Source organism: Urocitellus parryii, chromosome 9 (assembly GCF_045843805.1).
Source record: "Urocitellus parryii isolate mUroPar1 chromosome 9, mUroPar1.hap1, whole genome shotgun sequence".
Taxonomy (NCBI): Eukaryota; Metazoa; Chordata; class Mammalia; order Rodentia; family Sciuridae; genus Urocitellus; species Urocitellus parryii.
The window spans coordinates 31104090-31132042 of NC_135539.1; the positions used below are offsets into that span (position 1 = coordinate 31104090).

The following is a 27953-nucleotide window of genomic DNA, read 5'->3' on the forward strand; positions in this document are numbered from 1 at the left end:
TCAGAAGACAGAACTGCTGAAGAAAAGTGGTGATGGACCTGATCCCCAATTCTTCCATAGAGACCTGGGTCCTCCTGGCTATCTTCCTGGTGCTCCTATATCTGTGAGTAGTTGTCCAGTCTCCTCTCCTCTGTAACCCTGGAGGTGGGGACCTAATCATGTTCCTCTTTCCCTTGTCTATTTGAAGATCAAAAGAGATGATGGAAATGAAATTTCTATAAACACTTAAAAAGATCCTATTGAGCTTAAGCAGACCACTTGAGCTCCCTGCCCTCAAATCCATATTCCTGTGGATAGGGCAACTGGTGTTGAGATTTGTTTCTGGGTTTATCTGATTGGCTCTGTGTTTGCATCTAGAGGAATAAACCAGAATTCAGCATATACAGCTAAATAATAACTATTATAATATGCAGTGGGAACCTCACTCCCTTTCAAACTTAGGGAATTCTGGGAACAACCAGTTTACTTGGTTTTTGTCCCTTTATCTTCTTGGATTTCTGCCTATTGCAGAAGACATGCAAGAGGACTATCCCCTGTGCATGTGGTGACTCCTGCCCCCTCTAGCCCCCAGCACCATCTATACAACACACCAATTTCCCCACAGACTCCCTGGAAGGTTGACTGCATAATTCCCTCTTTTTATCCTGGCACTTCCCTCCCTTGTAAAACTCAATTATTTCACCCTGAAATCCACAGAACTGTTTCATTCTAAATGATAAGTGTCTAGAGCAGAGAATACCTGACAGAAATTTTAAGAAGTTTTATTCTTTCCTTTTGTATTATTTTTGCTCTCTCTGAGATATTAGCCTCATAAAGAGACTTATTTCCCCTCAATATGGAATCTTCTGGCAACCTGAACAACATCACAAAGCCAATTTGGCTTTACTTTTTTTCCTCTACACGCCAACATGAACGCATGAATGAATATCATCTAGTAGGGAAATTGCTTTTACTAATGGGATCCTGACATCATGAAGCAGAGGAAAAAAGGTTATTTTGATTGTGGGTAGGAGAGATTCCACACAGGTCACGTCTGACATTTGTCTCAATTTCACTCTTAAAAGTAACTAATCAAAATAGCATGAAATGAAAATATAGATCTGGCTTTTATTCTCTGAAAGAAAAGGTAATAATTCAGGGTGTTGTGGCAGCATAATCCTCTCTCTGCAGACATTTTCTAGTGAATCAATGTAGTTTAATTTTACTGTATGTAATGACAGGATTTGTACAGAGTATGTGAAAACTATACTGCCTTAAACATTCTCCTCCAAAGAAGCAGCAAGTGCTTATTCAACTGTATGGAACACATTATGGGTTCTTATTTTATGTTGCATATTGTCTGCTCTGTCATCAGGACTGTAACTGAAATTTGAAAGGTCACCTTCCATGTATCTAAAAGGAATTGCTGGTCATGTTAAGCTATTTAAACATGCCAGACTTTTCTCTTCTGTGCTACTATGGGGCAATCTTTGCAAAACTGGTTGTTTCGTGATTGAAATAGCTGCCAGGAATCTCTTGTTCACCATTTTTCCTTTACCTAGTCTTTCATCTATTATCAATGCTGATAGGGGTGAAGATTTTAGGATCCAGAACCCTCAGGCATGGGGCTGTGAACATGACACATCTGTGTTACAGGTTGGCCAGCCCAAGGAAGCACCAGCCTTTGTGGGTTTTCATACAAGGAGAGTTGATGCGTAGAAGCAATAAACAAAACTATTTTGTGATTGACTGCCTTGGTAACATGAATATGCCTGACTCTGTGCTGCCATCTGAGCATCACCAGTTGGAGGATCAGACTCAATGAGAGGAGGAATGGCCTGGAGATGATTCCTCAGTCATTTATTCCTCACAGTAGCACTCAGAGTATAAGGGAACTCAGTCTTCCTTCTTGCTCAAGTCACTTAGATTGTCTGGCAATGGACTTGGGTGGCACTCAACATGGCTCACATTGGTATGAAGCCAATGGAAGTCTCAGTTTTCTTAAATGTCACATTTGTCATTCAACAGAAATAAGAATACTATGACTGCTTCCAAATATCCATTTGAAGTCAAATTTAAAGAAGGGCTGAATGCTGAACCAGAGACATGGCATAGAAAGAAGGAAAAGTATGAAAGGTTTATGTCCAAATTGCAAGAAACAATGTTACCATAGGTTCTCAGTGGACACTCTGTGCTTCAATGGATTTGGTTGCCCAAAATCTCATAATGAAAATCATGTCAAAGCATTGGCCCTTTTTTACTAGGAATCTCTACGTTAAGGAAAGGTTAACATACCAAATACACATAGCAACTGCGATGCCCTGGCAGAATGCCAGCCTGAACTTCTCAGGCGCATTCAAGGCTGGGAATATTTATTAAGAACAAACCCAATTATTGGGGCCATGAAGACTCAAGTTCATTTACCTAATCATTGTGCCTCTTGTGGCAGGAAGTTATCTCTAAGTGGTGTTGGAATACAGAATGTGCCAGTTGGAGTTTTTGTTGGTCTGTATCACCTACATGTTACCTATCTCATTGCCTGGTCCAGTTTCTGAGTCAGAGACTGGTCAGGCCCTTATCTATACAATGACAATCAGGGTGACCTGGCTTTCTATTTCACTTTATAGATATGGAACCTATTCTCATGGGCTATTTAAGACGCTGGGAATACCTGGGCCAACACCTCTGCCTTTATTTGGAACTCTTCTGTACTACTGCAAGGTGAGTGTGCTTGAGCTCCCTCTATTTTTTCTCCTGAGTACAAATGCCAGTTAAGTGCCATCAGTAAAAATGTTCATCTTCAGGAGAAATTTAGTAGTTTTTATCCTTTGAGAAACAATGTTCAGGCCCCTCCTGGAGCATGGCCAGGTGTTCCCTGGAGCTCTGATGTCAACTCTTCAAGAGCCTCAGTGGAACAGCTTGGATCTCTGGTACATCTGCATTTGATCTTCATGATGTTGTTCAGACTTTGAATTCGTCATAAAAAAGATGCTTAACTTGCTGGGTGCACATTTCCAGGACGATTATATTGTGCTTGGTATTTGAGCAAAAAGTCTGTGAAAGAGGGCATGGTAAACAACTTCAAACACTCCTATTCTTTGCAAGATCTCATGAGTCCCTTTGTAAATAAAAAATCCTCATTAATGTCTTTGAAACTACAGTATCTGAAGTACCCCAAGCATTCGTAAGTTGATAATTTGCACATACTTAATTTTTGAATGTGCAAATACCCTGTGGTCATTTCCATGGCTTCACCCAAGTTTTACTTCCTGTGACATATTTGGGGGATTTACCAGATGAAACGACAGCATTCTGCATTTCTTCTTATCATTCAAAGAGAGCACCCTAGCAGTGAGTCTTAGCAACGAATAAGTATGAATGGGATAAGGTAGCCCTTATCTATGGATTTCACATAATTAAACACAAGATGTGTATTGTTTTTTAACAAAGGCAGTATCACATATAAAATGAGCAGTAATCACATGATTTAAAAAAAATTAAAACAAGTTAACTGAATGGAATGTAACATGTTCCACAAGAAATGTGAATTTTCATCAAGCTTTTGTCATTAACCCATTTAGATATCTGACTCTGGGCCAGAAAAATAGGCTACACTCTGCTCAGATTATCTCTTCCAAACACTGAGGCTTATTTATCATACTCTAATTCTATAATTCTGAGCAGAATTATAGACCCCCCTGAGAATTATAGACCCCCTGACCCCCTGAGAATTCCATTCTGCTATTCCTGCTGAAAAGGCATTATTTCCTATTCACGCTTTCCAGATCAACAGTATACTAGACAGGCTGTAAGATCCACATAATTGGGGGTCTCCCTGTGCATCATGGAAACATCATCCCTGAAACATAGCAATAGGAAGATTACATTTTATGTGTTAGAAGAAAAAACTTAGAGAAAGTACTTAATTTGTTGACTCCCATGGGTAGGAGTGGCATCTCTCCATCTTTTCCACGTTGAGCTGGAAAAACGGAAGGTGATGCCATTTTTGACAATCCTTACTTATCCTTTCTCACTCCACAAAATGCATGAGAATCACTGTTATGGTCATGGTATCCCTCAGAAGCTCATGTGTGAGGCAATGTAAAAAAGTTCAGAAATAAAGTGATTGAATTGTGAAAGCCTTAATCTACTCTACACTATTTCCTCAGTAAGGATTAACTGGGGGCAACTGTAAGCAGGTAGGGTGTTGGTGGAAGAGGTGGGTCACTGGGGGCCTGGCTTCAGGGCATACATTTTGTCCCTGGTTAGTGGAGTTTCTGTCTGCTTCCTGATGCCACGTCCTGAGCTGCTTTATTCCTTCACACTCTTCTGCCATGTTATTCTGCCTCACCTCAGACCACAGCAACAGAGGAAGCGATGTATTAACTGAGACCTCTGAAAATGTGAGCCCAGTAAATCTTAGTTTTCTACATGGTTCTTATCAGGGTCACAGTAGTGAAATAGCCAGCTAAACTACTCACATCAACATGGTCAACTTAGAGGTGACTAGTGCCTTGAACTTCCTCATTTCCCCAGTATTCTAGGGAGATTCATGAGAGAAATGAAAAAAGATCTGGGGAAAAATGAGTGAAGTGGCCTTGAAAATGTCCCTGGGAAACTCACTCACTTTCACTCAGCTTTGATTTTTTCACATCCAGGTAGAGGGAATGATTCAAAGTTGACAGGATTTCAGAAATACTCCATGCACATGAGAAAAGGATACAGAGAACTAGACTTGCTTCATATACATACTCAAGGACAACTAGTGAAACTGTGGCACACACCTGTAGTCCCAACCACTCTGGAGGCTGAGGCAGGAGAATCACAAATTCAAGGTCATTATAGGAAACAACAACAAAAAAAAAAGAGGATAATTTCTTCAATATGTACAATACTTCAAGAAAATTCAAGATGGACTCTAAATTCCCTTTTCTAATATGCCACAGTCTGGCTGGGCACAAATTAACCAAGAAGCCACAAAGCCTTGTAGGTTCAAACAGCAACTCTTTATTCCGGAACTCTCACCAGCACTCTACACACACTTCCTAGGAACACACTCCCTCTACAGGGCTCCATGCAGCCAATTCACTCTGAACCCTGAGAAAACTCAATGGGAACTCCAAAGTAGCCAGCGTCAGAGGCAGTAGGATCCGCCCTAATCGCAGAGGCACCCTAATCCCAGAGCAGGGTCACCTTTCAACCATTCCCTCTAGCAAAATGCCAGGCATCATTCCGACTAAACTGTGGCTCTCAACACTAATATCCCATTTATTTTCTCTTCTTTGCCTTTGGATGTCTTAGAATAAGAGCTTCCCTCTAACTGCCAGTGATGAATATATTTCAATCTGATTTCAAGGGATTCTAATCATTGGTTCCTGAATTAGAAGCAGGGTTCAATATTTTCAAAATAACAATATAAATTCCCTTGTTTCTCCACCCAGGGTTTTTGGCAGTATGATGTCCAATGTCATGAAAAGTATGGGAAAATGTGGGGGTGAGTATTTTGGAAACTTCCCTTGGGTAGACTTGTTGCATGAGGCACCCCAGGGCAAGAGGACAATGCCAGCCCAGAGCTATTACTGGTAATTAATTACATAAAGCTTTTAGAGGCTCCTCCTCCTGCCAAGAGTCCCATATTTCACCAGGTGTCAAGGTTCATGGCCAAGAATGTCATACTTTTGACTTTTCTCAGTCTCTGATGACCCCAAAACTCTTGGCCTCACCTTCTCTCCAGTGCCCAGCCTCTACCCCCTTTTCCATTTTGTCTTCATTAGGAGCCTTTAATACTGCATAGGAGGCATTAAGTCAGACCTTTCTAAAATGTGCATGGCTTTATCTTCTTTCAAGATTGCCACATTGAATAAAAGCGACCTTTATATAAATTTGGGGGTTATTATGTACATTTGAAAGAAAATCTGAGAGAGAGATGAACAGATTGGGAAATGATTTGACCTCTGCTTTCTTTTATTTTAACGTTCTCTGCAAGTGTAAAGTCTTGGGGATTTCATTTGTTTTACCATGTCAATTAGGAGTTTTCAATAGAAGTGTACACAGGGATTTCTCTGCCTACCTCATTCTACTGACTTTGAAGAATGGATGGCCAGTACATTTTAAACCACTATGTTCCCATGACCTTGTGTACTTCATAATCTGCTAGGTTGACATCAGCTAATTTCAGCAGCCATTTTCTTAATAATGCTTGGTGAAAGTAGCTCCAGAGGTATTATTGTAGTTCTTGTGTTCTATAAGCAAGTGGGAGATGGCTTTGCCTCTTCCTCCCTCTTCATCTTCTCTCATGAAGTCCTCAAAACTGCAAAGCTGGCCACATCATCCTGCCTAACTGGTGTGGCCCATAAAGGCCATTTTTTTGAGTGGAAAGAGCATACAGGGCTGAGTCCCCACTGATACAACCCCAGCTGTCTCTTGCATATTAAGCACTTGTAAGAACTTAATAATTTACTTGTCTATTTTTCTCTAATTTAATATCCTTTCACATCAGAAGAAACAATTAAAGCATAAAAAGAGAACCTTCAGAAGTGGATAAAATCTTTGCCTTCTGCACTTCATTTATGGTGTTAATATTCAAAATATAAAAACAATCCAATAAGCTTAACACCAAAAAATCAAATAACCCAATCAATAAATGGGCAAAAGAACTTAGCAGACCCTTCTCAAAAGAAGAAATACAAACGATCAATGAATATATGAAAAATGTTCAACATATCTAGCAATTAGAGAAGTGCAGATTAAAACTGCACTGATTATGAAATATTTTTAAATACAAAAATTATTGGAGAATGAGATAGAAAACATGTACGCACCATTTAGACATCTCTGACCAGGCTCTTCTTATAAAGAATTTTTTTCATTTTTAAATATCTCTTCCCTGCTTAAGTTACATGACCTTCATTTTATATGGCCAGAATCTTGTTGTGTGTCATCACCTACCTTGAACTTATATCTAGTGTCACTGTGCATTCTACAGTCAGGCATATGGATTATGGAATATCAGTTTGGATTTCTGGGTGTTGCTCCAACTGAAAAATATGGCTTAGTAGGTTTAATGAGCTCTTCTTTCCCAACACAGATTGTATCATGGTCAACAGCCTGTGTTGGTTATTACGGATCCAGAGATGATCAAAACAGTGCTGGTGAAAGAACATTATTCTGTTTTTACAAATCGGCCGGTAAGCATTCACTTTTTTAAATTTCTTTTCTCTTTTTTTATTGATTTTAAAAAAATAAATGACAGCAGAATGCGTTACAATTCTTATTACACATATGTAACACAATTTTTCATATCTATGGTTGTATATAAAGTATGTTGACACCAATTCATGTCTTCATGCATGTACTTTGGATAATGATGTGTATCGCATTGCATCATTTTTGCTAACCCCGCCCCTTTCCTTTCCCTGCAACCCCTCTGCCCTATCTAGAGTTCATCCATTTCTCCCATGCTCACCTTCCCTAACCCACTATGAATCAGCTTCCTTACATCAGAGAAAACATTCGAGCATTTGTTTTTTGGGGGATTGGTTAACTTCACTTAGCATTATCTTCTCCAATGCTAACCATTTACCTACAAATGCCATGATTTCATTCTCTTTTATTGTGGAGTAAAATTCCATTGTGTATATATTCCCACCCCTTTTTTTATCCTTTCATCCACTGAAAAGCATCTAGGTTGATTCTACAGTTTAGCTATTGTGAATTGTGCTGCTATAAACACTGATGTGGCTGTGTCCCTGTACCATGCTGATTTTAAGTCCTTTGGGTATAGACCAAGGAGAGGGATAGCTGGGTCAAATGGTGGTTCCATTTCCAGATTTCCAAGAAATCTCCATACTACTTTCCATATTGGCTACACCAATTTGCAATCCCACCAACAATGTATGACTGTGCCTTTTTCTCCCAACATTCATTGTTCTTTATCTTCATAATAATTGCCATTCTGACTGGAGTGACATGATAGTGGTTTTGATTTGCATTTCTCTGATTGCTAGAGATGATGAATAGTTTTTCATATATTTGTTGATTGAGTGTATGTCATTCTCTGTGAAGTGTATGCTCAGGTTATTTTAAAAAATACAAATATTTATTGATTAAATTTGTGTCTTGGAGTAATCACAGCTTCACAGACATTTGCTCCAAAACTGTTCAGGGAAGTTTCATATAACTTTTCTTCTGTTTTTCCCAATTGACATGCTTTGAATATCATATTACTTATCTCTGAATGTAGTCTATTCCTGTTACTAGAGCAACCAGAAATTGACATGGATACAATCCACAGGACTTATTTAGATTTCATCAGTTTTATGTGCCTGTGTATGTGTGTGCCTATGTACATTTGGGCAAAATTGCTGCTGTGGATAAATCCATATAATCATCAGCTTTCTTGAGATATAGTGATCTCCAAGGCTCCCTCTTGCTAGTCTTTTAAAGTCCTGATGGGTCACTTGTCATTTCCTCTTAACAGGGTCTCCATAAGAGCAAGTATTGTCTTTTATGGGGAAGGCTAATACATGAAAAGCTTTGCCTCTGACTTCTATATTGTTCTTGTTTCTCTCCTAAAAGTTATAGACTTTACAATTTACATAAAAACCTATGATCTATGTCATGCTCATTGTAAAACACGGTGAGGGTTCATTTGTTGTTGTTGTCTTGTTTTGTTGGCCTGTGGCTGTCCAGTTGTTTCAGTACCATCTTTAGAAAGACTGTCCTCCCTCTGATCATTCTGTTTTCACCATTGTCAAGCATCCATTTGGGCTGATAGGGTGTGTCTATTTCTCACTCTGTTTTATTTTAGTTGTGCCTGTGCTCTTCTCTCCATTGTGTTTTTTCTTGCAATGAGTCTCATTACCATTTTAAGTACCTACCTTGGAGGATGGTGACTATGTTAATAAAGCAAAGGAAAAAAATATGTTATCATCCTGGAACCAGGGTTGTGTGGCTCAGTGGTAGAGTGCTTGCCTAACATGTGTAAATTGCTGGGTTCAGTCCCCTGCACCACATAAAAAAAAAAAAACAAATAAAATAAAGGTATTGTGTCCATCTACAAATATGTATATATTCTAACCAAAAAGTTACCATCTTCACTTTTCTATGCATGCATTTGCCCCTTAGTTCAAAAAGATGTGACACCTCATCTGGGGGAGTCCCTAGTATTATTATCAGAACAGGGCAGACTAGTGGCCTCTCTCAGTGGGTTTTATTGAAATGACCTGGTCTTTGCCTCTGGCTTGTTGGTTTTTCTGATGACTTCATAGCCTCAGAATGCTGAGCTGACTTCTCAAACTCCTGTCTCCTAGTGTGTTAAGTTAGCATTAGAGACTATCATACTGTTTAACTCCTAATTTTCTGTTATGTTTGTTAACCTGCTAAGACTGACTCAATTTGTCTGTTTCACTCCCACTTAATTAATTAATTAATTAATTAATTTATTTATTTATTTTGAGAGGGAGAGAGACAGACAGAGAGAGAGAGAGACAGACAGAGAGAGAGAGAGAGAGAGAGAGAGAGAGAGAGAGAGATTTTTAATACTTATTTTTTTTAGTTTTTGGCAGACACAACATCTTTGTGTGTATGTGGTGCTGAGGATGGAACTTGGGCCGCATACATGCCAGGCGAGTGCGCTACCGCTTGAGCCACATCCCCAGCCCTCCCACTTTATTTATGTTGGTCCTTTAATTTTTCATACAAATTCAGAATAAGCTTGTCTGCAAAAACCCACTTGTTGAGATTTTAATAAGAATTCAATAAAATCTATAGATTAATTTGGAGAAAATCTGTATCTTTTCTGGGTTGAATCTTTCAATCCATGTTATGCTTCTCCATTTCTTGAGGTTTTCTTTAATATCTTTGATCAACATTTCATAGTTTTCACCATAGCAATCCTGTACTTGTTTTTATATCTGTTCCTAATGTGTTTCATTTTCTTTGGAGTGACAGTGAATACTATTGTGTTTTTAATGTTTTTTTTTCACATTTCCCTTGTTGTTATATAGAAATGTAGCTTGTTTTTGCATTTTAATACTGTATCTTACAACCTTGGTGAACTTATTTATTAGTTCTAGAAGTCTTAAAATATTCTTTGAGATTTTCCACATTGATAATTTTGTCCTCTGAAGACAGGGTCACTTCAGGTTCTTTCATTTCCAATTTTCATGCCTTTTGAAAAACATTCTCCAATTGCTCCAGTAAGTATTTACAGTATGATAATATTGGACAAGAATGATAAAAGTAGAAAACTTTAAATTGTTACTGATCTTAGGAGAATAGATTCACCATTGACCAGTAAATGTTATGTTAGCTGAAGGTCTTTGTTGTTGCTGTTGGGTTTTTTAGTATATAGAGTCTCTTTCAGATTGAAGAAGTTTTTTTTTTTCTTCCTAGTGTTTTGAGCTTTCATCATGAATGAGCACTGGATGTATACCTTTATAAACAAAACACAGTGTTGGAAGCTGAATGACAGCTTCAAGCAGGTTGGATTGACAGGCCAGTCTCAAGCTGGGAAACATAATTATCTTTCCTTTTCCTTCTGTCCCTCCATGTGTGTGTAGTGGGGGATGATTCAAAAAAAGTACTTCCATATAATTGCATTATTTTTTTTTCAGAATTGAGAAGAAGTTCCTAATCTTTTAAGTTATTAGCTACTATTTTTAAGTGGCTATATCCTAGCATCCCTTGCAAGATATTCATGCTGTACATATATGGAAAAGCATAACTGGTCTGGGCAACCTAGTTTTCCAAGGTTATCTGGATGACTGTCATCAATCAGTTTTTTCTTGTGCTGCCTGTATAGGATGCCCTAAGTCATAATGCTCTCTGTCCCCTGGGAGAACAGTTTACCTACCATGAGGGGCCTTTGTATTTACACAGCAGCTGTAATATAAATACTGAACATGCATCTGGTGGCTGGGTACCCCCTCTACCCTCACAAGAGAAGAGGAATTTCAGATAAAAGTTTATGGAGCATCTAGCACAGGGCCTGCCCCCTAGTAGACACTCAGTAAATAACTGATTAAAAAAACTGATGCCTGCTTAACAAGTTCTCTACAATGTGGAGACTTCCAAAACATACCTCATACAAAATGTCTTTTTCTTTGTGAACTTCAGGTAGTTTTGCCATTGGGATTTGTGCAAAAATCTCTCTTTGCAGCAAGGGATGAAGAGTGGAAGAGACTTCGAGTCTTGCTGTCGCCAGTGTTCTCCAGTGGGAAACTCAAGGAGGTAATAAACTAAGAGGACTTTAGTTCGAAACTTAAATAAGGATTTGGGGATGAGACAAACGTGAGAACATCATCGTTTTCCAAAGAATATTCAACTAAGTTTGAAATTCCAAATTAAAAAAAAAAACTAAAAGTAAATATCAGAAAGATCAATAGAGTAGAAGGAAGGGAACAGTGGGAAGGAAGAGAGGAGAGAAAGGGGAAGTATTGGGACTGAGTTAGAACAAATTATTTTTCTATGCTTTTATAATTATTTCAAAAGGAAACATTGTTGTGTATAAATAAAAAGAACTAATTAAAAATTTCAGATCACCTTTTGTCTTTATGTTCTAGAAGAGATATTATTTGATACATTATAAATATCTCATACTTTATAATCCTGAGAAAATCAGAGCCTTGGGGCCTCAATTCTCCTGTAACTGTGGGTGGAGTTGTGTTTTGTGCTTAGATGATCCCCATCATTAACCAATATGGAGACGCATTGGTGAAGTACCTGAGCCAGGAAGTGAAGAAAGGCGAGCCTGTCACTGTGAAAGAGTAAGTAGCAGGCAGCTCTGGGGTTGTGAGCTGTTTTAAGACCTTCCAGCAGCCTGCCAGGGAACTGAAATTACCACTGTTGAGCTACTCCCCTGACCAGACAAAAGTAAGTATGTGCTGTCACAACCAAAATGGGCCACCCAAGGAAAAGAGGCTCCCAGGATGAGGCAGGGTGCTGGGACATCTGTGTACAAAAACAGAATTAGTTTATCTGCTTGATCGTCAATGTGGATATTATGTAAGTCAAAACACATGTTTTACAATGAAGAACATGATCACTCAGAAGTTGAGGGTAGAGCCTAGGGAATGTTGGATGGGGGGAAGTTTCTGGTACCTACTGAGCAGGGATAGAAAGATATAACACAGGGCTAGGGTTGTAGCTCAGTGGCAGAACACTTGCCTAGCATGTGTAAGGCACTGAGTTTGATCCTCAGCACCACATAAAAATAAACTGATAAAATAAAGGCATGCTGTCCTCTACAACTAAAAAAAATTATTTAAAATTTTAAAAAAGAAAGATACAAAACAGGCTATGGAACAACAAATCTCTTCATGGTTGCACTGAGAATATCAGCAAAATATGAAATATTCTCACCACTTCTTCCTCCAGTCTCAACAGAGATAAGGTCCTGAAAGGATATGGATTACAACTACCATATCATTTGTTGTATAAAATGGGTTATTTTGACCCATGAACAACCACTGATACTGTCTTGGGAAATCTGAGAGAATATGTTCACCAAGTTGTGAGCTCATCCAAGTACATTTTGAGGAAATTTTCAATGTTTTAACTGAGGATATTCTTACTCATTCCCTTTTGTGAGATTCTGCCCTTGGGGCCACCTTGGGTCCTGGAGTGCAGGACCTCTCAGGAGCTGTAGCAGTGGGTGCAGAGACGGGGGGGACAATGTTTCTGCCTCTCAGAACAGGGTATTGCTTTTATGTGATGTGCTAGAGAGGAATCAGCTCTGGGCACAGACTGTGCTTAGGCAGGACCTAGGTCAAGGTCACCTATCTTGGATCCCCTACCAGGAGTCAATTATAACACCCTGGTCCTGCTGAAGATCCATACTTAATCATCTTTTATCATCTACAGTCCACTCACTGATGTAATTTATCTGATTATGGGTGTCTGTCTCTCTGTGACTGAACTCCTTGAGCTCACTACCCTAGTGTCCCTAACTCCCCTGGCACAGGGGCAGCTGCCTCATGGCATTTGATAGGAGCATGGACTAGTCATTTGATCAACAGATATTTCTGACAGTGTGTGAATGTGCTCATATCACTTCTTCCAGAATGTGTAGTAGGAGAGTAAAGCAGTGCAGATTAAAATTTTACATTTCTTTCTCTACTCAGAATTTTGGGGAGCTACAGCATGGACGTGATTGTTAGCACATCTTTTGGAGTTAATGTCAATTCCCTCAACAATCCACAAGATCCATTTGTGAAAAAAGCCAAGAAGGCCCTTGGTTCAGGTGACTTCCATCCAATTTTTCTTATAATTAGTATGTGGATCACCGTTTCTTTTTTTCTTTTAAAATAACAACTTCATTAAGATATTATTTACATACTATATGATTCCTTAAAATGTAAAATTCCATAATTTTTAGCAGGATTAATAATATGTGCAGCCCTCACCATTGTCAAAACTCAGAAAACTCATTATCTTTTAACTGTCAGCTTTCAAAATCATTTACCTTAAACAAACACTACTGTATTTTCTATTTCTTTAGCTTTGCATATGATGTATACATTATAAAAATGGAGACATGGAATATGTGTTTTTTGTGATGCAAAGTGACATCATTTAGCATTTTGTTTCCAAGTGAAATATATATCAGTACTTCATGTTTATGGCCAAATAATATTCCATTGTATAGATATACTACAATTTAGTTATCCTTTCATCAGTTGATAGACATTTATGTTATTTCGACCTTTTGGCTATTATGAATGGTGCCATTATGAATATTAGTGTGAAACTTCTTTGTGAACTCTAGTTTTCAATTTCATCTCAGTGTATACTCAGGAGTGAAATTGCTGCCTTACAAAGTACTTCTGTCAGTGTTTTCCATAATAGCTGTACCATTTAATATTCTTACCAAAAGTGTATGAGGGTCCCAATTACTTCACTTATTTTCTAACACTTCCTGTTTCCATCTCTTATTTTAGATATTGTAGTGGATGTGAGATGGCAACTTATGTGGTTTTGATTTGCATTTTCCTGTTGGTTACTGATAACAAGCAATGTTAATCACTTTTTTATTTGTTCTTTTTAGATATGCATGACATATTTGTAAAAACATAAAGTATACCTTATTCTAATTAGGATGCCAGGCTTGTGGAGTTACATGATGTGGAGATTCACTATGAGGTGTTCATCTATGTACATAGGAAAGATACTTCAGATTCATTATTTTAAAGAATGTCTATCCATATCTTTTCCCTACAATTACCTGAAGCATTTGTCTTTTTGTTTTGAGGCTTAAGAATTTTACTAGTGTGAGTCTGTACCATGTACAACCAGAGGAAGGAAATCTTGTGTTCCATTTGTGTACAATGTGTCAAAATGCATTCTACTTGTCATGTATAACTAATTGGAACAAATTAAAAATAAAAGAAAAAAGAATTTTTAAATAATTTAATTGAAAAAATACGTCTTCATGTATTCCTTACACAGTTTCTTATCAGATTATGATTTGTAACATGTTTTTCCTATTCTATAGATATCTTTTTACTTTCTTGATAGTGTCTTTTGAAGCACAAAGTTTTTAGTTTTTTGCAGTTTATTCCTATCATGAGAGGTACTACATATCCTAACCATTAAAACGAATGAGCTGGATTTCAAAATCTTAAAATATATTAATCTCAAAGCAGTAGTGTTCACAAAAGAAAAGCAATTGACAGTAGATGCATGAAATTGGATGCCATTTATATAAATGTTAGAAACTCAACAGATCTTGGAAACTTAACATTTAAATGATATATGATTTATGTCATTTCCTTTTATTGTTTGTACTTTAAGTATCAAATATAAGAATTGATTGAAACCATATGGACTTACATACTTTTTATGGTTTACTACTAAAAATTGTAGTTTAGCTCTGATATTAAGGTTGCCCAACCATTTTAATTTAAGTTTTACATTAAGGGCCAGGTGAGGACAACATGTTATTCTTTTTCATGTGGCTATGTAGTTGTTCCAGCACCATTTTTTGAAGAGTGTCTGCCCCATTCAATGGCCATGGCACATTTCTCAAAATGCCATGCGCCATAGACATGTGGGTTAATTTCTGGACTCTAAATCCTATTCCATTTATCTACATGTTTACCCATCTTGTAGGACCACATTTTATTTTTGCTTTGGAGTAGGTTTTGAAATCAAGAAATGTGAGTCCTACAACTTTAATCTCATTTTTCAACATCATTTTAGCTACTCTGTGTCCCTTTGAATTCTATGTGAATTTTAAATCAACTTGCCAATTCCTCTAAGAAGCCAGCTAAGATTCTGCTACAAAGTTCATTAGGATCTGCACATCAATTTCAATACTATTGCCATTGGGACAATATTAAGTTTCTGATCCACTAACCTGAGATGTTTTTCCTAGTCATGTAGATCCTCTTTCTTTTATTTCAACAATATTTTGTAGTTATTATTGTGCTTGTCTTGCACCTTTGTTAAATTGATTCCTATGAATTTTATTCTTTTTAATGTCATTGAATATAGAATTATTTTTTAATTTCTTAGTTTTTCTTTTGGATTGCTTATTACAGTGTAGAGAAATGCAGTTTATTTTTGTGTACTGATCTTGTATCATGAAATGCTGGTGAACTTGCTATTACTTACAATACTCCAAGAAAAGTGGTGAGAGAGGGATGCTTGTCATGTTCTTGATTTGGGGTGAAACTATTAAATTATTAAGCTACAAGTTTTCATAAATATCCTTTATCAGGTTTATAAAATTTCATCCCAGTCCTAATTTGCTGAGGGTTTTATCACAAAAGAATTATTTTGAGGATTATTTTTCCAGAGGGAAGTTTGGTTTTGATTTTTATCAAATGTTTTTTTTCTGCATCAATTGAAACAATCCTCTGTGTTGACATTTTATTTCATGGATTTGGTGTATTACACAACCATTTCCTCTGTTGTCTTTGCTTGGTGTTAGTATTAGGGTAATATTGGCCTTTTAGACTATATTCAGAAATGCTCTTTTAATTTTGGAAGTGTTTATGAATAATTGGTATTAGTTCTTTATTTTGTAGAATCTACTATTAAAACAATCCAGATCTGGGCTTGTATTTGTGAATAATTTTCTATTACTAATGCAATCATGTTACATTTTACAAGTTTATTCAGGTTGTATATTTACTTCTCAATCAATTTCTGTAGTTTGTATCTTTGGGAGTTTCTGCACAAATATATGTGAATAATCAAATTATTAGAATTCTTTCATAATCCCTCTCCAATGTTAGTAATAAATTATCCTTTCATTTTTCTTGCTATTCATTTCTTTTTAATATTTATTTTATTTTTTAATTAACATGTATGAGTTATGCAAATAAATAGGGTTCCATGTGATGTCTCAACTCATATACACAGCATATACAAGTGAAATAGAGCCTTTCTTTATCCACCTTCTGCCATAGCCCTTTCCAACCTTTAATAATCACTATTATACATTCAGGTCAAATATTTTTACCTTCCACATATGAGAAAGAACATGTGGTACTTGTACTGATGTGTCTAGTATAGTTCATAAGATGAATGTCCTCTAATTCCATCCACTTTTAGCTACAAAATACAGGATTTCATTCTTCTTTATGGATGAATGTTCCATTGGGCATATATGTATGTGTGGGTATATATATATTTTTATTATAATATATATTATAAATACATAAATTTTATATTATAATATATAATAAATATATATATATATATATCACTTTCTTTATACATGCATTGATGGATGCCTAAATTTAATGCACATCTCAGGTATTCAGAATAATATAGAAATAAATCTGGATGTACAGATGTTCCAATCATTTAGATAAAAAATAGATTAATATAAAATATGTTTTATATATCTATAGAGTATTACATTTATAAATGACATATATTTCCATAATATAACAAATTTTAAAAAAACTTAATGACCAAACCTCCAAGTAATCCAGTTTAAAAATAGGAAAATGCTCCAAATAGTTATTTCTCAAAAAAAAAAAAATACAAATGACTTAAAAATACATGAAAAAACTATTCAATATCACTTGGTGTCAGGGAAATGCAAATCAAAACTACAATAAGACATCATTGCACCCTGGTTAGAATGACCATTATCAAAAAAGAAAGAATGAATGAAAAAATAACAAATGCTGGTTAGATGTGGAGAAAAAGTTCTCTTACATATTGTAGGTAGAAATGTACAGCATTCTGGAAAAGAGTGTGAAGGACCCCCAAATAAATAAAAGTAGATATACCTTCTGATCCAGATGCCCACTTCTAGTACATATTGAGAGGAAATATCATCATATGAAACTGTTATCCCTTTGTATTTCGTGGTCAATCTGGCTAATGGTTTGGCGATTTTTATGATATTTTCAAAGGGGTAAGGTGACTTATAGACACCTTTTGTTTTTGTCAATTTTATTTCTTTTCTATTTCATTTGTTTCAACTTGGGTTTTTATGATTTTCTTTCTTATGCTTGCCGTTTGTTTAATTTTCTCTTTTCACCATTTTATGATTTAACTTAGACTATTGACTTGAGAACTCTCTTTTATAAAACCTATACATCTGTAGCTGTATGTTTATGAGCGCTACTTTTGCTACTTCTCCTAAGTGTGACATAACATGTCTTCACCTTAATTCACCTAAAAACAACTTCTAGTTGCCTTTGGATACCATCTTTTATGCTTCACAGTTGTATCTGGAAGTTTTATGATTAATTTGCATTTTTGTCTGAGTTTCCTGATTTTCCATCTGTTATTGATTTCTGGTTTCATTTCTTCACAGTTGAGGAACATAGGCCAAATTGTACCTATCCTGCCTACTTTACCTTGAATGCATAATTAAATATAGCACAGACAATTAACTGGTTTACCCAGAGACCCTATTCCAATACACAAAAGGGTAAGGGGCAAGGGAATTTAATCCTCTTCCTTTGCTCAGTCCAGTGGCATTGATGGGGCCACTGATCTCCTGCTATGGTGGCTGCAACCCTATGTATGAAGTGCCCTTGCTCAGCCATGAACCAGACACCAGGTACTGGCCACAGAGGGAATGGCTTCTGGTTGAGAAAACTGATGATTTTTCTCTTCTGTATTTTTTAGAAAATGATCAATGCTCCAGGGAAGTTGCCTTTTCATCAAGGTTTCTCTTTATTTTTTCTTTCACTTTCTTTCTAGTGATATTTCCATTCCTTAGACCAGTGTTTCAAGCATTAAATGTCTACAGGTTTTCAAAAAGTGTTCTGGATTTTTTTAAAAATGCTGTAATGAGGATGAAACAAAAACGCCTAGAAAATAAAGAAAAGGTAAAACCTGGTGGTGGTGACATGACAATGTTCGCTTTCTGATCATTTATTTGCTGTGTACATCTGACTTGTGCATATACAAATGTACATGTAATTTTGTAAGTGGTGCTGGGGATTGAATCCAAGGCCCCATATATGCTAGGCAAATACTGAATCACTGAGCTTCATCCCCCAGACCCTCTCTGTACATTTTTTAAAGTTGAAGGAATACTTTAAGATTTGCACTGGAGAATTTTTACATTTTCTTAGAATGAAGATCAAATTTTAAAAAGGCAAACTGATAATGAGTAAGATTGACAATGTTTGATACAATAATAGACATGATGTTATGTCTTGAAAGAAATATCATTCAAATAAAAACCTTATCATTTCCCTCCCATTCAGTAAACTGTCAAAATAAAAATCCGATTTCAAAATGATTTTACTGTTAAAAAGTATTCCCCAAATCTTAGACTGGTGAACAATCATTACAATTCCAAGCCCTTTACATCTTAGTTGGCACATTCTTTAAAGGAATGTCCTATTGGGCACCTGGTGAAGTATGTGTATGTTAAATCTGAGTCTTTTCCTGTCCACAATCAGGCTGTGCCCTTCAGTGACCATCAAGGTGATATGCTAACCCAGGTTTGCCTTCTGCTTTGCCTGGAGGTCAGCACAAGTATATCTCCAGGTCAGGGAGGCAGGACAGCCATCCCCAAGTGTGACTGAAGATTGAATCATGTACCTAATGGGTGGAGAATTTGATGATACACAAACAAAAGCTAGTAATCATCTTTGAAACTACCAAGTGTATTCAATGTGGCCATTGAATAAGAATGAAGGCAAACTAAAAGAATTTAAGTCCAGGACCACTTCCTGGGCAAGCAGGTGTGACAGGAGAAGGAGACAAATCCAGCATTAGGGAGAGCAAAGACCAACAGATATTGGACACCATAGCTGGATTTCTCTCAGGAAAATATCCTGTTTTCCATGGTTTATACATGCATGTTTTGTTCACTGGTGGGTTGTGCAACCCTAGCCAGACTTCTGGACTTAAAGGAGCCATACTCTAAGAAGGGAGGTGAAATGCTACATTCCAGATTTACTTCTGACTTTATGACTGATTTTGTCATTTCCATTTCCATTTCTGCTTCCAGCACCGCATTGATTTTCTCCAGTTAATGATTGATTCCCAGAATTCCCAAGACAAGGAGCCCTACCAAGGTAACCAAGAATGTTTCATGGTCCATTGACAGGGAAATTCAAATAAGCAAGTTATCCTGAAAATATACACGTTTTCTAGAGAAAATAGATTTCCACCAAATTGCAGGAAGATACACATTTGGATATTGCAAATGGTGCCCACATGTACTGTCTAGAATCATACAGGTGTAACAAGGCTCAAAAAATTGAAGGGAAACTAGGAGAAAGCATTTCAGTCATGAAGTTAGTCTGTTATCTTTTTACCATTGACATCAGAACAAATGCTGATTCGCAGCCTCATTCAGATGCACTGAATCAGAACCTCTGCCTGGATATTTGCATTTGTACATCCAATCCGGAGGTTCACTGTCCCAGTAGTGGTGAGGGTCAATGGCAGAACGGGGTGAAAATGTGTTCACTAGCTTTATCTGATATTAAGATTAGCTTTTCCCATGTAATTCATAAGAATGTTGTGGGGGAAACCTCTTATACTGTGTAAACATACTATTCCTCAGCATACTTTCACCAACTAGTTTTATCATACATGGAGGATTTTTGATAGAAAGCATTTGAATTATGATGTTTACAAACTGCTGTCTATCATCTACCGTACATTTATGAGTTGATATTAGACTGTAAGAGAGTTCCATTCTTATGTATGTCAGTATGATGTTATATACTATGAATTTATTCTCTTGCTATCATTTTTTATTTTGATGGTCAAATTCTCTTGGGCTTAAGTCTTTTAACAACTTCTCCCTTCTCCTTCTGTTCCTCCTCCCTCTCCTCTTCCTCATCTTATATTTTGATTGTTCAAATTGACTATATTTTATAGCAGTTTTAGTTTCATAGCAAAACTGAGAAGAAGGCATAGAGATTGCCCATATCCATTTTTTCTCTACATTCATATGTTTCCCCCATTACAAACATCCCTCACCAAAATGATATATTTGCCATAATCAATGAACCATCACAGATAAGTCACCTTACCCCTAAGTTCATAGGTGAACATAAGGGTTCTTGAGTTTGTACATTCTATCAGTCTTGATACCTATATAATGATATATATCCACATTGTAGAAACATACACAATATTGCATATGTTTTCTCATATTGTTTTGGGAGAACATTCTTGCTTTCTGGTGCAAGAAACTCTAGGTTCCTTGTCTATTTCCTCTGATCAGGCCTGGAATCACCCATTTTTTCTAGAAGCCCTGGCTCCTTTAAGTGAGAGACGGTATTAGAAACCAAAATCTGCAAGTGTAATGTGACCATTACTACTGTAGTTTCTTCTAGATCGTTTCTCTGAACAGAGATATGAGAATAAAATATATTAGTGCAGACTGAGCAATATAAATATTTCTATGTGAGTCCATATACATGGTTTAAGCAGTAATCCTCTCCCTGATTCCACTACAACTTTCTGTGGTGAATGAAGTACTAAATATACGTATTGTTCATACAGTAAGCACTGGACACGTGGCCATGGAGCTTTTGGCATGTAGGTAATGTTACTGAAGAAGTGTACTTTCTATTGTTATTTAGATTTAATTCATTACAATTTAAATTTAGATAGACACATATGGTTAGTGGCTACCAGATTGTACTGAACAATTGTAACTGAAGTTTATAATCCAATTTCATTTCAGTATCATTGGGTTTATGCCAGTAGTGGGGAAGACTCGGTTTGAGTTTTCCCACAATAGCATCATAGAAAGCTTCTGTAAGCTAGAACTCCATGTAGATGTTTCTCACACTCATTTTGCATTATTTTTTGTTATGAATTACATGGTTGGAATGTATACCATGTTTCTTTCAGGTATTTGAGTATCAACAAATCCTAATCATTTCTCCAATCAATGAGATGAATACTTGAATGTGACTTTTCAGGAGAAAAGTCAAGAGAAACAACACCTTCTATCACAAAGGCTGTTTGATGATTATGAAGTTCAGCAAATAGAGGGGATGTGTGCTAGGAAAGATGACATTCAGCCCAAGATTGATAAGCAATGTTAATTCCACTCACTGAACCCCATCTTCCTATGGCTTCTGCCTAATACCCTGTATCAACACATTCTTTCTTGTGTGATTTTAATACCACTCACTAGACTCTAGTTAATCACTACGCTTCTGGGTTTTTTTTACTCTGTATAGTTTCTGCACACCCTGAGATCATCCATTTTGAAGACTGGTGCCCCAGGTCTTCTATTACCTGATGATTCTTAGGCTAGTTTGTGAACAGAGTTGACCACATCTCGTGAAAGTTCAGATTTCAATTTGGTAGCTCTAGAGCGAAGCTTGAAACTCTGTGTTTCTAATAAGCTCCTTGAAGCTGTTGATGCTGCTGGTCCATGGACCACAGTTTGTGTAGAAAAATTTCTCTGTGGCTTAGTATAGTTCTGTCAATCATGGCCTTTATTTTCCCTGCAAAGATGCCAGTATTGCAAATGCTTTCAAGGTTCTTCAACCTACATTCTAGATAGAGTAAGTTTATTTTTTTCCCAGAGGAAGAGTGTTACCCAATAAACAACTTTCATGATATGCAAGGCACATTTGAAAAATACTGTTTGTTTGACATCCATACTGTCCCATGAAATCACCCAGTTGTGTTCGTGGTGGGATGGTGGCAGAATGAGAAACATTATGAATTGCTCTTCCAGTTTTTCCTCATGGGATTTTGGATCATCATTCTGATTTATGTTCATGTAAACGGTAACGTGTGCATGGACCTGCTTAGACAAAATTGTCTTTCCTCTCCTTTTAGGTCTATCTGATCTGGAGATTGCAGCCCAGTCTATTATCTTTATCTTGGCTGGCTATGAAACCACTAGCACCACTCTTTCATTTATTATGTATGTACTGGCCACCCGCCCTGATGTCCAGAAGAAGCTTCAGCAGGAGATTGATGAGACTTTGCCCAATAAGGTGAGTGAATGGCACCTGGAGGGGAGAGGAGAGGTAAAATCTCTGGGCATCTCAGTGTGCCATTGGGCAGTTCTAAAATCATGATGGTTATTAAATGCTTTGTAAATGCTATGGTATTTTACCAATATGAGTTATTTGAGGAGCTCTGAAAACATCAGTGTACTGTGTCAACAGAGTTTTAAGTCATTTCCAAATCTTAATTTACAAAAATTTCTTTCTTGCCAGGCACCTGTTACATACGATGTACTATTTGAGATGAAGTATCTGGACATGGTGGTGAATGAAACTCTCAGATTATATCCAATTATTGAGAGAATTGTGAGAGTCTGTAAAAAAGATGTTGAACTCAATGGGGTGCTCATTCCCAAAGGAACAATCGTGGCTATACCAACATATAGTCTTCATCAAAACTCCACGTACTGGCCAGAACCTGAAAAGTTCTACCCTGAAAGGTACAGGGCTCCTGAGAAAGGAAATCCACCCTTAAGAGGCTGTTTCACACATATTCTGAGGTCTTTTAGTGCAGATGGCATACACGTGATTTTAAAATTTTCTTGTTTTAAGAAAATTTTAAGAAGTCTTTTACAAAGTAGTAATTGTTTTAGAAAACAAACATTAGAAAAAATAAATGACTATAGCCATTTAAGGCCCTAGAATATCAAGATAAGCCCTATCTATTATTAATGTGATAAATGTCAGTATGGACATTTTTATATAAATGTGTAGTTTTTAAGGACTGAAATGCTATCACATTTCATTTGATGTTGAACTGTTTTTTTATTTTATTTAACAGTAATCTATAAACCTTTCTGCCACTTGAGCATTCTCTTATTTTAGGTGCTTATCTTTTTTAATCATTTTAGGGTTTTTGTCCTGTTCACTTTAGCTCCTTGAATTTTCTACCAGCTTTAGGAAGCACTTCTATCTTCCACTTGATTAAACATTGCTTCCTGGTTCCTCCAGCACAATTGTTAAATACAAGTTAAGGCCTGAGAACCCCACCACCACCCAGATTGTTTAAGCAGCCTCACTGAGGATGGAGAGAGCTCAGATCCTCTGTGTCTTGTCTCTGGAGTGTTCTGGGCCAGCTTTTCATACTATCCACAATTGATGACTCTTTCAAAGCCAAGTAACCTGCCCCCCAAGACACCTGAGATATTCATCCTTAAATAAGTCTTGTCCTTGGTCTTCTGAAAATTTGGATCCAACCTCACAGTTTGCACTCTGGAAAGAGTTACTGTTTTCCTGTTGTTGTACTGAAGAGCAAAATAGAGAAAGTTTTCAGGGTAGTGTCTGGGGGGTCAGGTGGCATGGGAACAAGACTTCTCTTGGCCCCTAACTTTACACTTCTTGATTAGAGTGACCTTGTCTTGTTGGTTATGAGTTCCTCAATGCCAGTTTCCTCCAATTTCAGCACTTCCAACTTTTGAACTTCACAGATACAAAATCAGAGATCACACATCTCTTTGATTCACTGAGGCCTGATAAGATACTAAGTGCTTAAGGTGCATCAGGGACTAGACCAGGATGAGGAAAATTACAAAGATGTATGGTATGGAGGACTCCTGACATACACGCAAGCATAATCTACAGACAGTAGTTTGGAAAACGCTTTCAATGCTTCTGCATCTGCTCATCATCTGCCCAAACAACTATCAACCAACCTCATCAGACCTTCCACACACCACACACCCTCCAATAGATTCCATATTACTTTGAATCACAATCACCTATAAATTTGCCAAAATGTTCTCAAATATATAAGAATACATTTAAAAACAATCACAATGTCTTTATCACTTTCTCCAAATCAACACTTTCTCCTTAAAGTAATCAAATAACTAGGGCTCAATTTGAATAAAACCTGGGTTCAACATTCCAGGAATTATTTGTAACCTGATGAGACAGACTCAGAAGACAATGATAATATTCTATGGGGAGAGAGGCAGAGACAGAAGGAGAAGGAGAAAAAAGATGAATGAGGAGGAGGTAGAGGAAGAGAGGAATTGGGAAAAGGAAGGGAGAGAGGAAGGAACGGAGACAAGAAGATCCAGAAAAAACGGAGTATAGAGAAGAGAGGTAATTATAGTGGGAGCATTTTCTCCTCCTTCATCAATAAAAATATGAAATGCAGGAGTGGGAGTTAAGGCAGGAACACACTTTTCTTCATTTATGTGCTCATTTTCTAATTTTTTCAGAGTGTGTATGGGTCACAATCCTGAATATAATTTCAGTACTTAAAGACATATTTTCTTTTAAATAGCATTCATCACATCTTAACAAGACAGAGAGCTCCTCTAGTGTAAGGAGAATGAAAAAGTTCTGTAGGTTTCAATTCTTATAAGCAAAGTCACAGCAGGATTTCAGTGACCATTCCACAAAAGAATCCTGTGTTTTGCTGCTTATGAATGTTTGGGAGACAACCCCAATTATGTAGGTTTCATAGATTTATGTCTCAATAACTTGTTTTCATCTACTATTGTGGAATCAGGTTCAGTAAGAAGAACAAGGACAGCATCAATCCTTATGTATTCATGCCTTTTGGAAATGGACCCAGAAACTGCATTGGCATGAGGTTTGCTCTCATGAGCATGAAACTTGCTCTCATCAGATTACTGCAGAACTTCTCCTTCCATCCTTGCAAGGAAACACAGGTCAGGACACTTTATGAAAAAGTAAGGTCTTGTGGGTAGTTACATTTAGTTGAGGAATCTATTTAAAGAAAATTTATCTGCTCATTCAAAGAATCTCTTTTGAGACATTTGTGCGATGTTAGGCTTCTTCAGTTTTGGAGCTCTATATCTGTGGCTTTATAAAAAACAAGAGTTTAAAGATCAGGTAGAGTCCATTGAGATTAGGTTGACATGCTTATGTGCAGTGTTTTTGAACTTTATCAAATATAAACTCGATTATAATTCAAATGAGGATAAGGCTGCTTTACATAATCAATCCTGAACTGTGAAAATCATGTTTGGATGATGTCAAGTGCTGTTTTCCTCAACAGAACTTATGGAAATTTTGTGACAGTTTTTCTCAACTATTTTCTAAACATTGAAATCAACATAGAATTTTAAAAATACAAGATATTTGGGTCATCTCCAAAATTCTAAAATCACTTGCCTAGAGTTTGACTCTAAAAGTTCCCTATTGGTCTCATTCTCAGACAAAGTTAAGAAACATTGACATCAATCATTTCTTAAAGATAGGAAGGATTTATGCAGTTCAGCGTTTTCCTAAGTGATCCAACCTTCCTGGAGTCCTGTTGCAGAAAAACTATTTTTACATTTCAATAGTAACTCTTTGAATCTTATTTCCCCATTTTCCTCATTCTATTCTCATCTTTCAACTTCTAGTTCAATCCCCATACTCTTCTAAGGAGTCCTCCCATCAGTGTAGACCCATTCATTCCTCTCCTTTGATATTGGTTACTCCAAACTTTTATGATCATCGAAGTTAACATTTTGTCCCCAAAGCATCCCATCTGGAAGCCCATTTTTTTGTATATTAACTACATCATTACCACTTAACTACATCACCTCATTTTTGCCCTTCATGAACTCTCAATGGTGATTTAGAGGGAAACTTGTTCATGGAAGTATTCAGGAAATATTTAAGGAGAGACTTATCATTGATTTAGAGTACTTGGCTGTCAATTTTTTGCTTTTATTAATTTTAAAATTTAACAAATGACATTTCCCCCTCTCCCTCCCCCCTCTCTCCCTCTTTCTCTTTGAATCTAATGTCAACCTAATCTAATGTTTGTGTTTCTCCCTATGCAGAAAATATTTGCAAACTATCTGAAATTTAAGAATAGTAATGTGTTACATTTATGGAACTATGTGGACTCTCTCCTGTGAAGAATACACTTTTCATTGAGTCACAAAAAGCAAGGTTCTATATGGCTTATTTCTAGGGATTGATCATTTATTATGCAATTTCTTTCCCATTTGTTCGTGTTCCATGTGGGAAAGGAGGAGACAGAAGGGGTGACCATTTTATTTGAGAAGTCAGGGCAGTCAGGTAGCTACCCTCTAAGCAGGAAGGAACTTAAATCTCAGAGAAAGTAGGTCTCTAGTACATCTGAGATGGGGCAGGTACTTTCTCAAGCTCCTTGTATTTCCCAGATTGGAACTTCTCAATCTCCATGACAATTGTCTTCCCTTCTCTCTCTTGGGTGTAGAAGATTACTCTGTTGGATGTACCCCCAACACTAAAGGAATGCCTTCGTGAGAATGGGACTAAAGGGGTACTCAAAACTATGTAGGACTCCAATGTTCCCCATTTGCACTTCAAGGAGGAAGAGAAACTTTAGGGGGAGAAAGCATGGTGTTCCCTGAAGGTCTTTTCCATCTTTAAACTTCATGGGTTCTATCAAGAGGCATGCCTGGACTCTTACAAGGGAAGGACTGCTCATAGAGTTCAAATTATAAAACCTGATCAGGGTTACCTATGTAACCCTTCCATGAAGAAACCTGAGCAAACATCCATGAAATTCGCTTTATTTAGCTTTACAAAAAAAGTGTTTGAAATAATACCAAAAATCTAGTTTAAGTTATTTAAATTCATCTATTTTGCTGAAAAATTTTTATTTGTGTTGCTGGGGAACCAAGGGCATCACACATGCTAGGCAAATGTTCTACCACTCAGGCTCATCATCACCTGTTTTCAAAAATTTAAATTAAAAGAACACAAGTGAACATTATTTTATCTCAGCGATGGTAGAGAATAGATGTTCATGAAATACTTCTTTAAATGGACAGATGCATGTATGCTTTCATTCTACAATACTGCCAAAGCTTAAAGAATAAATGTAAGGAATCCCAGACACATGAGGCTGAAAGTAGTTTTTACATGTTTGTATAGATTTATTGTTTGAAATGTACCTTTTCCGATTCTTTCTGTTGTTTGGGTTTCATTTACTACATCTAAATATACTTGCTTAATGTTTGCAGATTCCTTTGAAATTAAGCAAGACACCACGTCTTCAACCAGAAAAACCCATTGTTCTAAAGGTTGTGTCAAGAGATGAGCCCGGAAAGTAGAGTCTAAATCTCCCTAAAAATCTCTGCTCTGTTCTTCAAAGAATATATATCTCAGAACAAAAGACATACTGATTTCTCTGTGAATAAAAATTGGTATTGAAGATGGATTTATGGGTGGATGCTGCTCTTGAGTTACTAGGGATGCTGGACCTTTGCTGGGCTTGTTCAGTGTCTGTGCACAGTATTATGTGTTGTGTGATGGAAAGGAGGTGACCATCTGTGTGCCAGATATGAAGATTCAGCCTCTCTGGTTTTGGGGGGATTCTATCCACCCACCTCTGCACCCTCACCTCTTCATATCTGCCCTTATAAATTCTTAAACACTGATTCAGTAACTCAAAAGATCTGAGTACATATATTTTATCATCAACTCTGTCTTTCAAAACAATCTTTACTTCACAGGATTCTAATATTAATCAACACATTCTAATTTTATACTCCCTAAATAGTCTTTGCTGTCATGATTCACATATGTATTATCAATAAAAATAACGATAGAAAAGGTCTTTATATATTTATCTAT

At 36.8% G+C, this 27953-nt stretch overlaps 1 protein-coding gene across 1 annotated transcript; it reads left to right on the top strand.

Moving 5' to 3' along the window:
- On the top strand, positions 1-27856 carry LOC144256842 (cytochrome P450 3A9-like). Its single transcript, XM_077802454.1, has 13 exons — positions 1-103; positions 2607-2700; positions 5421-5473; positions 7067-7166; positions 11098-11211; positions 11659-11747; positions 13104-13252; positions 18154-18281; positions 19418-19484; positions 22228-22388; positions 22614-22840; positions 24880-25042; positions 27341-27856. Exons 1-13 carry the CDS (start codon positions 33-35, stop codon positions 27428-27430), a joined length of 1506 nt encoding a protein of 501 aa, XP_077658580.1. The 5' UTR covers positions 1-32; the 3' UTR covers positions 27431-27856.
- Positions 27857-27953: the final 97 nt, after the last annotated feature.

Coding starts and splice junctions, on each gene's coding strand:
- LOC144256842 (XM_077802454.1), top strand. CDS start 33: ATGGACCTGATCCCCAATTCTTCCATAGAGACCTGGGTCCTCCTGGCT. Junction 13,253..18,153: donor TCCAATTTTTCTTATAATTA/GTATGTGGATCA, acceptor CTTTCTTTCTAG/TGATATTTCCATTCCTTAGA. Junction 22,841..24,879: donor GAAAAGTTCTACCCTGAAAG/GTACAGGGCTCC, acceptor TTGTGGAATCAG/GTTCAGTAAGAAGAACAAGG.